This window comes from Aquarana catesbeiana, linkage group LG03 (assembly GCF_042186555.1).
Source record: "Aquarana catesbeiana isolate 2022-GZ linkage group LG03, ASM4218655v1, whole genome shotgun sequence".
NCBI classification, from domain to species: Eukaryota; Metazoa; Chordata; class Amphibia; order Anura; family Ranidae; genus Aquarana; species Aquarana catesbeiana.
Genome location: NC_133326.1, coordinates 552,584,886 through 552,602,687, shown reverse-complemented (window position 1 = coordinate 552,602,687; position 17,802 = coordinate 552,584,886). Strand labels below are relative to the sequence as shown.

The following is a 17,802-nucleotide window of genomic DNA, read 5'->3' as shown; positions in this document are numbered from 1 at the left end:
CTATGTAAAATGGAAACAAAGCATAGTTTTGATATCATTTTACAACCCTAGAAACCGTTAGGAACAAGAATTTATGGGGTCTTTCTAACCAGAATCTACACTTTTTTATGGCTCTGGCCTCATTGTTTCACCACACTTCCTTTTCATGTCATAGTTGCCAGCTGTGAACCAGAACAAAGACCCTCCCTTGAAACAGTTTCAGATTTGTTTTTCTGCCCATCCAGTCTGGATATATACATATCTCTGCCACACAGAACAGCCCTGTCTAGCAGTTGAGACCTGATTTATCTCTGCAAAAATTCATTTAGGTTGGCCATAGATGATACGATTTTCTTTTTTTCCACGGATGGAAGGAAAGAAAATAGCTTGATTCCCCATCAACACAGTCAGGGCTTTTGTATTCTACCAGTGGGGGGCATGGGGAGCATTCCCAGGTGGCAGAATACAATGTTTACTGCCAGTGGCTATAGCCGCTGGCAGTAACCATATAGTTACATAGTTAGGTTTAAAAAGAGACACAAGTCCATCAAGTTCAAGCAAAAGAAAAAAAATGCAATCCCATATACACAAACCTACACCCACAGTTGATCCAGAGGAAGGCAAAAAACCCCAGCAAAGCATTCTCCAATTTGCTACAGCAGGGGAAAAAATTCCTTCCTAACCCCCCGAGAGGCAATCAGATTTTCCCTGGATCAATTTTACCTATTAATGTTAGTACCCAGTTATATTGTGTACACTTAGGAAAGAATCCAGGCCTTTTTTAAAGCAATCAACTGAGCTAGCCAGAACCACCTGTAGCAATAACTCTCGGTGGAGCTGCTGGCTTAAAGCGGGTCTGTCCTCTTATGTCTTTACCCCTCTTAAATTGTTCAATCACCTTGGCACAGCTGTAGTGCAGTGTTGTAATGATATGAGTATTGACTTTAACCCACAATATACACTTATATTTATATTTACCTCTACCTGGGTGTCTGTAGCTCCACCTGCAGGAGAAATAACAACACTGCACACAAACTTCAATAATAACCAAGAATAACTTCTTTCTTTGAGTAAATAATATATTTATATCAAGAGTTATTACAATGACTATACTATCACACCAACGTAGTGCAACAGTATAGGAAATGGTTATGACAATTGGTAGCATATACAAATATACCTAATTATATATACATTTGTACCAGGGAGCGCCCCCTGCTCTAAACCATAAAGTCACTATTCTTTGTAACTAAATGCAGAGCCCTGCAATGAAAAAGATAGTCTTGACGTCTTCAGTCTTCGCTAGCTAAGAACTTGTAATTGTAATCCACAAGGGGTTCCTCTTGGGTGTTGCGCAGTGTAAGGTAATACACTAAGGCAGTTATAATCCGGCAGACTGACTTATGCCCTGTACACACGATAGGATTTTCTGATGGAAAATGTGTGATAGGACCTTGTTGTCAGAAATTCCGACTGTGTGTAGGCTCCATCACACGTTTTCCATAGGAATTTCCGACACACAAAGTTTGAGAGCTTGCTATAAAATTTTCCAACAACAAAATCCGTTGTTGGAAATTCCGATCGTGTGTAGACCAATCCGACGCACAAAGTGGCACGCATGCTCAGAATAAATTAAGAGACGAAAGTTATTGGCTACTGCCCCGTTTATAGTCCCGACATACGTGTTTTACGTTACTGCGTTCAGAACGATCGGATTTTCCAACAACTTTGTGTGACCGTGTGTATGCAAGACAAGTTTGAGCCAACATCCGTCGGAAAAAATCCTAGGATTTTGTTGTCGGAATGTCCGATCAATGTCCGACCGTGTGTACGGGGCATAAGTATTCTTATATGAAGAAGACCAACATCTAGCATCTGCTCTTGAATACTGAAGTCTATGCAGATGTACTGTTTTCCAACTTAACTTGTTCTGTGGGACTATCAGTCCCAGCAATACTCTGTAACAGTTCTAAGTGTGTGTGTAGTATTAAACAAACTTCCGGGTGTCAACCCTCTCACCACACGGGATCCAGGCAGATGGATGTCTCAGTTTCAGCAGTTCTCAGTCGGTATGGAGGCACCACCACACCGTCACACTGTTCCGTTCACTAACGACCAGGAGTCCTCGGTTACTTCCCCACGGGTCTCCGGAATGATCACTTCTGCTGCTCCAGCACACTGTGATACGACGGCAGGATCCCTTGCAGCTGCTCCGCTCCTTCACAAAGTAGGCCGCAACCCTGTGGGACACACACACCCACAGAGTCCTGCTGGCAGGCCACGCGTCCCAGGAACAAGAGACCTAATATGGCCGCTCCTTACCCTTTTATATCCTCCCACAATGCAGTTCAGTTCTCCTCTTGTCCAGGAGCATTGTGGGTGGGTCACAGCTAAAGTTCCGAAGTAAACAATCAATCACTTCCATGTCACTTCACTTAATCATGAAACGTACAAGTATTGTGCCTTTTCAATTATCCACAAGATGGCACTATAACAACTTATGTACTGCATAACACACATATGGCTAAAAACAGAAGTTGTCAGCGCTACACACCTCTGGAGGGAGTCTATTCCACATTTTCACAGCTCTTACTGTGAAGAAACCTTTCCATATTTAGAGATTAAATCTTTTTTCCCTCTAGACGTAAAGAGTGCCTCCTAGTCCTCTGCAATGACCTTAAAGTGAATAACTCAACACCAAGTTCACGATATGGACCACTTATGTATTTGTACATGTTGATCATATACCCCCTTAATCTCCTCTTCTCAAGAGAGAATACATTCAGTTCCTCTAATTTCTCCTTATAGCTGAGCTTCTCCATGCCTCTTATCAGTTTGGTTGCTTTTCTCTGTACTTTCTCTAGTTTCCTGATATCCTTTTTGAGAACTGGAACCAAAAACTGAACTGAATATTCCAGATGAGGTCTTACTAATGATTTGTACAGGGGCAAAATTATATCTCTCTCTGCAGTCCATATGTCTCCTAATACATGAAAGGACTTTGCTCGCTTTGGAAACCGCAGCTAGGCATTGCATGCTATTATTGAGCTTATGATCGAAAACCCCCAGATCCTTCTCCACCATTGATTTCCCCAGTTTGTACTCCCCCTAGTATGTATGAAGAATGCATATTCTTAGCCCCCAAGTGCATAACTTTACATTGATCAACATTAACCACTTCCCTACCCGCCCATAGTCATATGACGTCCACAGATGGGATCTCCCATCCTGGGTGGACGTCATATGACGTCCTGGGATTCCCGGCCGTCTAGGGGGCGCGCGCGCGCCCGCCGCGTTCCTCGGGACCCAGTGCGTGTGCCCGGCGGCCGCGATGTCCGCCGGGCACCCGCGATTGCCCGTTAACCGGGCCGGCATGTGGATCTGTGTGTGTAAACACACAGATCCACAGCCTGTCAGCTCTGAGGAGAGCGATCCGTGTTCCCAGAACGGAGGAACACTGATCGGTCTCCTCCCCTAGTGCGTCCCCTCCCCCTTCAGTTAGAAGCATTCCCTAGGAAACATATTAACCCCTCCCCGCCCCCTAGTGGTTAACCCCTTCACTGCCTGTCACATTTACACAGTAATCAATGCAATTTTATAGCATTGATCGCTGTATAAATGTGATTGGTCCCAAAAATGTGTCAAAAGTGTCCGATGTGTCCGCCATAATGTCGCAGTCACCAAAAAAAATCGCGATCGCCGCTAAAAAAAATAAAAAATTTTTTTTTTTTAAAAATGCCATAAATCTATCCAGTATTTTGTAGACGCTATAACTTTTGCGCAAACCAATCAATATACGGTTATTGCGATTTTTTTTTTTTACCAAAAATATGTAGAAGAATACGTATCGGCCAAAACTGAGGAAAAAATGTGTTTTTAAAAAAAAAAATTGGGATATTTATTATAGCAAAAAGTAAAGAATATTGTGTTTTTTTCAAAATTGTCGCTCTTCTTTTGTTTATAGCGCAAAAAATAAAAACCGCAGAGGCGATCAAATACCACCAAAAAAAAGCTCTATTTGTGGTGAAAAAAAGGACGTCAATTTCTTTTGGGTACAACGTCGCACGACTGCGCAATTAATGTTTAAAGTGCGACAGTGCTGAAAACTAAAAATTGGCCTGGGAAGGAAGGGGGTGAAATTGCCCGGTATTGAACCGGTTAAACCTCATTTGCCACTTAGTTGCCCAATTAGGTATTGAGGTCGGCTTGTTAATTGGAGACATCCTGTAAGGACGTTATTCCACTGCATAGCTTAGTGTCCTCTGCAAAGACTGAAATGTTATTTTTAATCCCAGACCCTATATCATTTATAAAGATATTTAAAAGTAAGGGTCCCAACACTGAACCTTGGGGGACACCACTAATAATCTTAGACCATTCAGAGTAAGAATCATTTACCACTACTCTCTGAATTCTGTCTTTTAGCAAGTTTTCTATCAATTTACAAATGGATTTTTCCAAGCCTGTAGACTTTACCTTACACATGAGCCGTGTGTGGGGAACTGTGTCAAACGCTTTTGCAAAGTCCAGGTATACCACGTCCACCGCCACCCCTCTGTCCAAGGTTTTACTTACCTCCTCATAAAAAGAAATCTGGTTTTGTCAAATTCTGTCTTTCATGAATCCATGCTGTTTGTTGCTTAAAATATTTTTTTCCAACAAGAACTCGTCTATGTGGTCTTTTTTATTTAACTCTCCAGTATCTTCCCGACTATAGAAGTTAAACTAACAGGTCTATAGTTAAGTCTGTTTTAGGTGCTTGCACTTAAACATACATTTAGTAAAGTATACAGAGATGCATGCATTTTTGACTTCTATCTGCATGAAGTTCACCTCTAATTTTGATTTTTGCCTACTAAGTGAACCTGAAGACTATACAAATGTGGTGGTGCCATCACTATATCATAGGAGGAACCCCCAGGTGCTTGCTAAAGATGGCCATACACCTATAGATTATCTGCAGATTTTCTATGGTTAGATGGAAAAAGTGGGAGATTCCTCCATCCACACAGTTTAGCGAACATGGAGAAATCTGTTGCACTTTTTCCATCTAACCATGGAAAATCTGCAGATAATCTATAGGTGTATGGCCAGCTTTAGCACTTTATGTATATATCAAATTCCAGGGAGGGGGGACCTCTGGTTTGCAGATATTTTCTAATCCATCACTGTACTGCCTGACGCCTAATGGCCTTTTATTGAAAATGTCCCCCAACCAGCCTGTCTTCATAGTGCAGCAGCCCTATTCATTCTTTTGGATGAACCATACTCTGCCGCATGGCTGGAGGTCCATTTAAAGTGAGATTGTCATAACAAGACCCTGAATATAATATAACAAATATATTGTAATTACAATTATACAGGATATGCACCAAACTGTCCACATAGATAGAATTTGTGCAGAACCTGTAATACTAGGTGTGGTGACAGTCTTGGATTTTAAAGAGTTTTTTTTTTTTTTTTGGATGACCCTGTATGTATTTTTAAACTGCATGTGCTGAGATAACAGTGTTTTTATTTACAAAAGGAAAAGGTTTCTGTGTATTGGGTACATTCATCACAAAGGTTATTGGCCTCTCAATAGAATCCATGACAATGAGATTATCATTCTTTGTTTAGGAGGATCAGATACAGCGGAAGAAAAAAGAGGAAAGGCTGGAGCAGATGCGACATAACATTCAACTGAAGTTTGCCTCAAAGCGAAAGGTAAGAGCTTTAGGAAAATGGGGAAAAATTAACTTTACTGCAAATCTCTGTCAAAGATTTCAGGGAAGCCGCTTTTACCTGGCACTCATGGGTTTCCAGCCAGAAATTGAAGCATCCATGGCCCAGCGCCTAAAAGTGGTGATACTTGTAGGGCATCGCTCTGTGTATCATGCATTGTGATGTTCCTTTCCAGAGCTGACATCTATATTGAAATCTTTTGTGTCTATTGAGATCTTCTCACGTCCTTTGAGGAGAGGAAGTGATGGAAAATCTCTCCAACGAGGACTTGGACAAAACATTTTTTAGCAGAGTAATGCCTGGTAGACACGATGAGAATATCAGACAAATGAGCATCCATTTTTTTAATTTTTTTTGCGTGCTAGTCTTATATTCGAAAATGAAGAGTTTACTAAGGTTACGAAAATTCTGATACGACAGAATAAAAATTTGGAAGTGATGTAATGTGTTGTAATTGTATTGTATTTTCGAACGACAACTGTACTGATGAAACAAAAATCGTACCATCTGGTATCGTATGAGAAACATTTTTGTGTGTTCCATCAGATAATTTTGCATTAATTGTCGTGTCGGCTCTACAGAGTTGTGTACTAACGATCAGATTTTCGTACGATCGATTCGAAAGTGGTATTTTTCATATGATTTTCTGATCGCGTGTACGAGCCATTAGGAAAAATTAGAACTTCTAAAAGTGTTTATGTTGTTGTCCATGCCTTCTGTCCCAGTGGCCACCACAGCACCTATTTCTTGTATGGGCGTCGTAGGGCCAGTAAATGAGGGAAAATCTCCCCAAAGGGGTCTATATAAAACAAAGAACTAATGTGACTGGTACTGAATTAAATCGTTTTGATGAGAGATATTTAAATGAAAAATAGTGATTGTAAAGGAATTCCATGCAGGAAAGTAAAAACCTTCTGCATGCAGCTTCCCTTGCAGCCCCCCACCCTAAATACAAAGCTGAGCCTGATCTCGATCCAGCAGTGTGCGCAAAAGCTAAGGCTCTCTTGCGTCTCTTGCTTTGGCTCCTGCTGCTGTCGATCAGAGTCAGTGACGAGGGAGCGGTGGGGCCAAGCTGACTCTGTGTCTTATGGAAACATAAGACACACAGACTCATCAGGAATCCTGTGCAGCCATTGGTGGAGTGCATGTGGACAGGAAGTGGTTGCAAGAGATCAGAGATGTAACAAAAAATATAAAAAAAAAAATCGAGATGAAATAAGTATTAAAAAAAAAAAGTGTAAATTGTTTATAATACATCATGCACAGAACAAACTAAATGTCATTCAGTTAGGGTTTACATCTACTTTAATGATTTGATGTCAGAATAGGTTTACACATTACACTTTTTAGTATCTTAAAGCTTGTCTTATCTGTTAAATGTCATTTTTTTAATCTTTACTTTATATACAGTTATTCATGAATATGCAAGCTCTGATCTCTTTCTTCTGCAGTAGTACCCCTGTTAAAATATGCATCCTGGATGCTTTGCTGGTCCTGCGGGATGTTCTATGTGAGTGTGCAGGCTTTTATCTGCTGCTGCTTTTCTCGTATCTCCAGAGAGAGGAGGAAGATGAGACAATGCGCCTCTTGCAGCTCAGTCGGCAGATGCTCTCAGGAGGAGACGGCATGGACTTGGAGCATGGAGAGGAAGAGCTGGTTCTCGCTGAATATGAGAGCGACGAAGACACAAAGAAGCAAGCAGAGTATGAAAATATATGTTATCGCCTGTATTTAGAGTAGGCAAATAGTGTTAAAATAGTTGCTTAAGAATAAAAATTAAAATATTGACATTTTTCAATGAGCTTTACTTTCCTGCTGCCTATAAAAAGTTCCCTGCAATAAAATGGCTATGGTGACCTTGGATGATGACTAAACAAACATGGCAAAGTCTTTCTGGACAGAAAACTAGATAAAGGTGTTCTCAGGGAGAGTACTGTGATTTCTGTAAATGCTAGTGTCCTATGACCTTTTTCTCCCCTTTTAAGAGAAGAAAATCTCCTCTTACCTTTGTCTGCTTTTTGTTAAGATACAGGGCTTGATTTACTAAGGCTCCATTCACACTAACGTGTTTTTTGATGCATTTTGCAGAAATGCATGGGAATTTTTTTTACATGGGTTCCTATGGAACATGTTCACATCAATGCATTTTTGTACCTTTGCGTTTTTGGAAAGGGTCAGGGACTTTTTTTCATGCAAAATGCAGCGTTTTGTATGTAATAAAATTCAATGGACCAGCATCAAAAACGCAAGTACAGCGTTTTTACAGCGTTTTTTGCGGTTTTCTTTTTTTTTTTCCAGTTTTTTTTTTAGACTGTACACAGTCTAAAAAAAAAACTGTATACTGTATAAAAAAAAAACTGTAAAAAAAAAAAAAAAAAAAATGCTGCAAAAACGCGGCAAGCACCACAAAAAACACTGTAGAAACGCTCAAAAGCAACACGCATAGATGTGAATCGAGCCTTAACCTGGACAGTTCAAAATCTGGTGCAGCTGTGCATGATAGCCAATCAACGTCTGACCTCAGCCTTTTCAATTAATCTTTGATGACAAAACTGGAAGCGGATTTGTTTTTATGCAGAGCTGCACCAGATTTTGCACTCTCCAGTTTTAGTAAATCAACCCCTAGGTCTTCTTCAGTTGCTGCAGAGTCATGGGGCTTATTTTGCAGCTTTCCAGATCAGCTGATCCTCGGCATAGCCTTGGGGGCCATACCTGGATCATACTGTGAGGAAATCTGTATTGTGTCCCCAGAGTGAGATACTGTTGAAAGTGCTCTCTGAGACATCATTGGTTGGCCACAGAGTGCTTTACAGGCCCAGGGCTGTGGTGCAACTGATGGAACTGTTTTGCTGATGACTCCTTAGGCTTGGTTCGCATTAGTGCGGGCTCTACGTCCTACGGTTCCTCAGGCACGGCAGGCCATTCATTTGAATTTCATTTGTACTTCTCCTATGGATCACAGGAGTGCAGTTCGTTCTGCACTCCTGTGATCAATTTTCAGCAGACAGCGGGCTGAAGTCCGCTGTCGGCTGATGCTACACAGCCGGTCTGGGCTCAGGAAAGATCATGACCATATGGTTGGGATCCCCCCCACATGCTTGAACCTGCACCTGGTTCAGCCTCTCAGTGACCTGCTTCTGCCCCCTCCACAGCCCAGAGCTCCAGTGAGCGCAGGGGGGAGCGCAGAGAGCCGGTAAATGAGTCACCAGCTCTCTGGTCACGGAGCTCTGAGAATCGAGCGATCAGCGGTCATAGATCGCTCGGTTCTCAGTCTTAAATCCAGTAGGGGACAGATGCAGCATCAGACTGATGCTGCATCCACCTAGGTAAGTATGATTCTTAGATTATTAGCACTATTGAAAATGTATAAAATCTGTTTGGTATTGCCAGCACAGCCTGTTGTCATTAGGTGGGCATGAGACCTAATGACAACATGTACTGCAGGTACACTGCTGCCTGATGTTCTAATGGAGCCGTTCCGCGGTTCCCTGTGATGTGAGATGAGTATTTGGTCTGACTCACTTGTCACTTCCTGTAAAAGGGCATGCATGGCAGTAGAATGTTTTTGTGGGTTTAAAACGCCTGGCTGACATATCCCTATTGACACAGCTTACCCGGCTTTTTTGTTTAATGAGGCTTTAGCTCCCTTCAAAAGCAAACTGATACACATTTACATTTCAAGTGGGTGACATTTTTCCTGGTGACATGCTGTCAGCTGCAGAGTCGGCCATCTGTGGCACAGAGACGCAACAAACAAGCTGAGAGAAAAGTGATTGTTTTGCATTGTTATCTGTGCATAAAGTAATTCTCAAGGCAGATGTAAAGTAAACTTTAAACCAGAATTCCAAGCTGATCTAAAGAATGCCATTGAATTCAGTTAGTATTTGTTCCCTTGCGATAAGACCAGTCACTGCAAAGGTACATAGAAAACTAAAAAGAGATTTGTATTTTATGTGCCTGTGAATGTGATGTGCAATGTGGGGAAAAATGCAGATATGTTGCACTTATCTGCAGCTCGTCAGATTGCACAAGCATGCTGCTCCGAGGTTTGATTGGAGTGCACATTTGTACACTGTCAATAAAAAAAAATGTAAACCATGCACTGCCCCCTCACCACCCACCACCAATCATGCCGTTTATTGATTCAGGTAGTGTGAACGGGCCCTCAGCAGGTCAACAAACACACAGTTTACAGTGCAGTACTGTATTGTACGAAAAGTCCAAAGCATGCAACAAATGAAACATCTGCTCATCCGAGCCGCCAACCAAACTCACTTCCTAAACATACAGGCAACTCTTTTACGTTTGTGAGCATCAATCAGCTCTTATCAAAATCTGAGCACACTAGGCATGAGAGCACAGCGCTCAGCGTGCTCTTCTAAACTGAATGGACTTGTCCTCCTGATACCCGCCCCCCCATACAGCCATTCACTGAGAAGATTAATGTACTGCTGTTTCTCCTTCCCCAGCTCTCTAAGATTCTTGTGCAGCTGAGGTTAACAGGACAGCAGAACATAACAGAGGTTATGTGATCACTTATAAAAGAAGGGGAGAAATATTCAGAATGTTTTTATATGTATACACAGATGTTTTGCCTTTCATTTCTATTTTAAACTGAATGTGTTGTTTTACAAGATAAGGGTTCACATATACGTGTGTGTGTGTGTGTGTGTGTGTGTATGTATGTATGTATATATATATATATATATATCGGTTTCGGCACCAAAAAACCCATTCGGTGCATCCCTATTAATAAATATATATATATATATATATATATATATATTAATAGGGATGCACCGAATGGGTTTTTTGGTGCCGAAACCGATACCGAAAAAAATAAATCTTCCTTGATCCCGGAAACCGATACCGAAAGAACACCGATACCGAAAGTGACTGTTTTTAAAAATATTTTTATACAGGAGATGGTCAGAGACTGCAGAGATGGTACAGGAGATGATCGGAGACTGCAGACAAGGTACAGGAGATGGTCAGAGACTGCAGACATGGTACAGGAGATGATCAGAGACTGCAGACATGGTACAGGAGATGGTCAGAGACTGGGGACATGGTACAGGAGATGGTCAGAGACTGGGGACATGGTACAGGGGATGGTCAGAGACTGGGGACATGGTACAGGAGATGGTCAGAGACTGGGGACATGGTACAGGAGATGGTCAGAGACTGGGGACATGGTACAGGAGATGGTCAGAGACTGGGGACATGGTACAGGAAATGGTCAGACTGCAGAGATGGTACAGGAGATGATCAGAGACTGCAGAGATGGTACAGGAGATGGTCAGAGACTTTGGACATGGTACAGGAGATGGTCAGAGACTGGGGACATGGTACAGGAGATGGTCAGAGACTGGGGACATGGTACAGGAAATGGTCAGACTGCAGAGATGGTACAGGAGATGGTCAGAGACTTGGGACATGGTACAGGAGATGGTCAGAGACTTGGGACATGGTACAGGAGATGGTCAGAGACTTGGGACATGGTACAGGAGATGGTCAGAGACTGGGGACATGGTACAGGAGATGGTCAGAGACTGGGGACATGGTACAGGAGATGGTCAGAGACTGCAGACATGGTACAGGAGATGGTCAGAGACTGAAGACATGGTCAGAGAGTCAGAGACTGCGGACATGATACAAGAGATCATTGCAGCCAGCCTGTGTCCCCCGGTAGTGCAGCCTGTGTCCCCATTGCAGCCAGTGTCCCCAGTAGTGCAGCCAGTGTCCCCAGTAGTGCAGCCTGTGTCCCCATTGCAGCCAGTGAAGGGAGAGAGCCGCCGCCTGTTTGATTACAGCGCCGGGAACATCACAGCTTTTGTTTCAATAACTGTGTGTTCCCTGCTGCGCGCCGTCACATACAGCCCCTCCCCCTTGTCCGGGCACTTTGATAGGTGATCTGTCTATCAAAGTGCCATTGGACGGGTGATCTGTCTATCAAAGTGCCCGGACAAGGGGGAGGGGCTGTATGTGACGGCGCGCAGCAGGGAACACACAGTTATTGAAACAAAAGCTGTGATGTTCCCGGCGCTGTAATCAAACAGGCGGCGGCTCTCTCCCTTCACTGGCTGCAATGGGGACACAGGCTGCACTACTGGGGACACTGGCTGCAATGGGGACACAGGCTGCACTACCGGGGGACACAGGCTGGCTGCAATGATCTCTTGTATCATGTCCGCAGTCTCTGACTCTCTGACCATGTCTTCAGTCTCTGACCATCTCCTGTACCATGTCTGCAGTCTCTGACCATCCCCTGTACCATGTCCCCAGTCTCTGACCATCTCCTGTACCATGTCCCCAGTCTCTGACCATCTCCTGTACCATGTCTGCAGTCTCTGATCATCTCCTGTACCATGTCTGCAGTCTCTGACCATCTCCTGTACCATGTCTGCAGTCTCCGATCATCTCCTGTACCATCTCTGCAGTCTCTGACCATCTCCTGTACCATGTCTGCAGTCTCTAATCATCTCCTGTACCATCTCTGCAGTCTCTGACCATCTCCTGTACCATGTCTGCAGTCTCTGACCATCTCCTGTACCATCTCTGCAGTCTCTGACCATCTCCTGTACCATCTCTGCAGTCTCTGATCATCTCCTGTACCATCTCTGCAGTCTCTGACCATCTCCTGTACCATCTCTACAGTCTCTGATCATCTCCTGTACCATCTCTGCAGTGTCTGATCATCTCCTGTACCATCTCTGCAGTCGCTGACCATCTCCTGTATAAAAATATTTTTAAAAACAGTCACTTTCGGTATCGGTGTTCTTTCGGTATCGGTTTCCGGGATCAAGGAAGATTTATTTTTTTCGGTATCGGTTTCGGCACCAAAAACCTATTCGGTGCATCCCTATTAATATTAATATTAATATTAATATATATATATATATATATATTTATATTAATAGGGATGCACCGAATGGGTTTTTTGGTGCCGAAACCGATATATACACACACACACACACACACACACACACACACACACACACACACACACACACACACACACACACACACACACACACACACATATATATATACATACATACATACACACGTATATGTGAACCCTTATCTTGTAAAACAACACATTCAGTCCAATGGCACTTTGATAGACAGATCACCTATCAAAGTGCCCGGACAAGGGGGAGGGGCTGTATGTGACGGCGCACAGCGGGGAACACACAGCTATTGAAATGAAAGCTGTGATGTTCCCGGCACTGTAATCAAACAGGCAGCGGCCCCCCTGATAGGTGGCACCAGGGGTGGGAGCAGAGCCCCGCCCCATTCGGTATAGGCAAAAATTCTCTTTCGGCTTTTTGCGGAAAGGGCCATTTTCGGCCGATATGTTTTGGCGGCCGAAAATTCGGTGCATCCCATATATAGATTATATATATATATATGTATGTGTATATATATAAACTGTTCTGTACGATCACCTGCATTTTCTTTTTGTAACATTCCAGATGTAGCACCCTGATGTTTAGGCAGAGTTGCTATCAAATTTAGTTGCCAGGCGATAGTTGTCTTGGCCAATTGTTAGGAGATCAATTGATTCCTCTCTAAATCTGGGTTTGTTGCACCCTTTCTCTTCTGTCACTGGGTGGCACTATCTATGCTAGTGACATTACATAAGACAGGCGTTTTGCAAGCTCAGACATGAATAGATGGGGTATCATAGTCAATGGGCAGGGATTTTGTTTGGTCCCTTGGCCTGCTGGGAGAGCCTATTTGGGTGGAGTCAGGTGATCAGGGTTCTGTGCCACCTGGACGGCTGTCTGGGTGGATGTGTGTTGTCCTGCCCCGGGCTGCTAGGCCGGAAGCCTGAGGCCTATCCCGGGGGACATTTGGCTGCTAGGCTGCCTGAGGGCCTTTCCAGGAGCCGGAGAGCAGCGTAGGGTTGGGACTGCTGGCTTGAAGTCCAACCAGAAAGGTTCAGCTGGACGGGGAACCAGCTGTGGCTGGAGGTAGCAGGGGAAGCTGTCGCCACTAAGGGACCATCCACCTTGTTACCGGAGAGTACTGGGAGCAAGCTGAAGCCAGTACAATCTTCTCACCAGCCAGGGACGGTGAAGAAGTGGGAAAGCTTCAGTAAGTGCCAAGCCAGGGACCTAATGTGACAGCAGAGGTGATCCTTGCGGATCATCAGCGGGTGCCAAGCCAGGGACCTAGCGGGTCAGTGGGGGTGACGCTTGAAGAGTATCCGAGAGTGCCAAGCCAGGGACCCAGCAGGGAAGCGGGGGTGATGCTTTAGGAAGATACTGAGTGCCAAACGTGGAAGAGCTCAGGGGATCCAATGGATATTGGATCCAAAGTCTAGTGAAAGACTGGGAGTTCGTTGAGTAAAGACCCACAGTGAGTGACTGTGGAGTAAGTGGAGAACTTTGTGTTGCCAATAGTTGAATGCAAATACCATTAGTAACTGCTACAAGATTGTTGCCATAGGTGACAACGGTCCTACCTATACAGAAGTGGTGTCCGGCTGGAGGCCTTCCACTGTATAGCTGTCTGCCTATAGAAGTCTCGGAGTCTGCCAATTATCATTGCATCACCTTAAGGGTGTCCTGCCCTAACCCTCTCTCCCACAGTTCTGTTCAAGAGACAATAAATCTCTTTGCATGCAAAATGTGTCTGGCACCCACCATTTCATCTTACTGTACACCCACCATGCCTTGCAACCCACTCGACACAGAAGGATGTCAGCTGTCCCTAACTCTAGAGGTCACCATTAGGCCTCAAGGGACCCAGGACTCTGCTACACTTAAGATCACACTTCACTTAAGTCTGACCGTTGTAGGGCTTCCACTAAGTTCTTAAAATAGGAATGCGAAAATAGACTCTGCGCCAACCTATAATTACTAAACTAAAAATAAAATTTCAAATATCCCCTGAAAAAGTGATAGACACTTCTTAGTTCAAATAAGGTGAGTTAGGGGGGCGCTATTTACATTTAACACGACTGCATACCACATATAATCGTGAATTTATGTGAATAACTAGACCATGTGAAAAACACACAATGAAAGTCCATAGGTGAAAATCTTGGATTAAATAAAAAAATATATAAGTGCTAAAAAAAACAGTCCCAAAAAAAGAAAAAACATGATATTCCAATTACAAGGAATTTGTTGCAAGGTGATCTTAATTTCTACACTTGATAGTGAGCAATCCTTCACCAAAAAATATCAACACCCAACGTGAGCAGAAAACTGCTTACCAGATGTATTTGACTTCTTTAAGTCAAATATCGCTTTGGCAGGTTTATGCCTGCTCGCAGATGGGTATGACTTGGAGATGTACAAGGAACCCTCTTCCTCACAGTACAAGGCAAGATATGTAAAAAAAAGTAATAAACATTCATAGCGGGATACTGTTTATTGAAAAAGGTAATAAAAAAAAGAGTAGCCGATTGGCTCTTTACATTAAGAAGTGCCTACCCGGCACTGGGGCTGCTGGCTTGTCACAAATGGGTATGGCTGGATCTGTATCGTGTCCACCTCTGTGGATGGCGTGCGTTCCACCGACCACAAGAAACAACCAGAGGACCAGATATGGTGTAGGACAGCGTGACCAGGTACCGCCTCGACGTACGTTTCGTGATTACATCTTCAATATAGAACAACAGCAAATGATATAATACATATCTAGTCTTTTGTAACTGTATTTCTGTTAGTGTTGTATTACATGCACTGATTTTGGGTTTAAGCAGGTGACTACACAGCATAGAAAGGTAAGGCAGAGTAAACCCTTGTGTGCAGAAGCACTGAAAGCAGGGCAACTGTAGTCTTGGTGTAGAGTGGGTAGGGCAACTGTATTGCATAGGAGACACTGATGGCTGCAAGGGATAGATGAAATATTTTTTATATCTAGATGGCGGCCATGATAATCATTGCCTATTTTTAACTACGATGCCTTGTTAAACATACCTATTCCTTGTGTGCTTGCAGGCTCGATGAGGAAGATGATTTGGAAGAAGAGCATGTGACCAAGGTTGGTAAGCAGTTGCAGATCACATTGGGCCTCGAGCACCACAGGTCATGTTGTACAGTACAATTAGTCAACTGTAAATTACTTTCTTTTAGTCTCTCTAGCTTATCTAGTAGGTCCATGCGGAGAGAAAACCTGAGGTAGAAAGTGTTGTAACCGTAAGCAACAAGATCTATTTACTGTCAGATCACTGATTGAGATCTGGCTATTACCACATTGCGTATATTTGCATTTTAAATAGCACAGCGGAGCTGAGTCATATCCCAGAGCAACTAAAATGAGTGCATCTGATAAAAATAACAAGGATACTAATTGGAAGCCTTGTGGGGATAGAACATCAAAAGCTGCTCATAGATATGTACAAGCAAATAGAAAGTGGAAATTGTTTTAAAGTTTGTCCAAAGCAGTGGTTGTCAACCTTTATAAAACCAGGGCTTGGTAAAATCTACAGCTACAATACACCCCCCCCCCCCCAAAAAAAAATTAAAAATAAATGAAGGACTCATCATTCTGTAACTCCCATAAGAGATCCAAGGGGCGAAAACTGACCATGCAAGCATTGATCTGCTTCTGTGTTTTGCAAAGTTTAAGGAAAGAGGGGGGGGGGGGGGGCTGACAGGAACACAAAGGTATTTCTCTTAAATCAAATGAATGAACAAGTAAAAGACCAAACACATATGTAAAAAAAATAAATAAATAACTCTGTTAATGAAGAAAGGGAGGACAAAAAGAGAATTTTAACTGAAGCGTGTTTTGAAGAAAAAAATAAAAGTAAAATTCATGTAAAGCTGTCCAACATACAGAAGAGGCCTATGAATAAATTTCAGTAAACATTAAAATAAGTTTGCACAACTTTGAAAAAAATTTATTGCAATTGATTCCTAGGTCCGCACTGTTTTTCCAATATTCTTTAGTTCTCCCTTTTCCTTTTATCTTTCTTATATATTTTATTTACTCCTCATTATTTGGAAGTTTCCTGCTGCTGCTTCAGTTCTGCTTCTATACAGGCTGCTGCCGTAATAAGGGACAGCGATCCATTCACTTGACGCTGTAGCTCCTCTCAACAACCTGCATCCTGCTCAGCCCACCAGACTAGCCAACACATTATAAACAAGCAGTGCATTACTGCTAGAACTGTGTTAGCAGTAGCTGTCAAGCAGTGGCTCAGGGTGGAAGCAGTCCATGCAGACACAGAGAAAAGAGAACCATGGGCTCCTGGCAGTTGTCAAGCCACTTCTGTCTCTATTATACCTCACTTTCTGTTCAGGTTTCAATGTCAGGACAGGAGAGGGGAAACCTTCAACAAGGACAAAAGTGGAACACCCCCCAACCTTCCTCTCTAGTGATAACATTGTCACCAGAGCAAGAAGTCAGGTCAGATCTCCCCATCAAGGCCACAGACAGCAGTAAAAGCCCAAACACAGATTCTTATCTTCCCCACTCTACCCTAAACTAAAAGGAAAAAAATGTTTGGTGGGCTTACATTGTAAACTATAATAAAGATTAACAGCAATACATAATAGTTACAACAAATAAGGGTATTGCATTTCTGCAATTTTTGCATCTTAGATGATGTAGAGTGAGGTTACCAGAAGCCAATGTATATCCATAGCCAAAGCATTTATTTCGGTTTTGACTAAGGTAGATAATGGTTAATCTTATGGTTGTCAGCTGTCTGCATTAAACTAAGGTGAGCGTATATTGTTTTTTTTTTTCTACACAGATTTATTACTGCAGCCGCACTCATTCTCAGCTTTCCCAGTTTGTCCACGAGCTTCAGAAAAGCCCCTTTGGAAAGGAGACTAGGCTGGTTTCTCTGGGGTCTCGCCAGGTACTTACACACATTTTTGTGCAATTTCTAAATCTTTGCTCTTCCCTTGAGTGAATGTGCTAAAGGGTTAAAAGAACTATAAATCTATATGAAACATTTATTGTAAAGCTTCTATGAACTCGAGAACAAAAATGTATTCAACATTGAACGTTCTGTCCTTTAGAATGACAAGTGACATTACTCGATGTACTGTATGTGTAGAGGTACAGAACTGTCACAGTAGGCTGATCTCCTGATTTGAAATACAAACACGCCTTGCTCTCCATCTC

At 42.9% G+C, this 17,802-nt stretch overlaps 1 protein-coding gene across 5 annotated transcripts in view; it reads left to right on the top strand.

The window, feature by feature from the left end:
* DDX11 (DEAD/H-box helicase 11) overlaps positions 1–17,802 on the top strand; it is a 226,642-nt gene that overhangs the window by 82,666 nt on the left and 126,174 nt on the right. For all 5 annotated transcript variants that reach the window (XM_073621668.1, XM_073621667.1, XM_073621669.1 and 2 more), the window contains 4 exons: positions 5,599–5,685; positions 7,261–7,406; positions 15,663–15,705; positions 17,426–17,533. In XM_073621668.1, the coding sequence (XP_073477769.1) occupies positions 5,599–5,685; positions 7,261–7,406; positions 15,663–15,705; positions 17,426–17,533 (384 nt within the window). The remainder of the gene's footprint in view (positions 1–5,598; positions 5,686–7,260; positions 7,407–15,662; positions 15,706–17,425; positions 17,534–17,802) is intronic.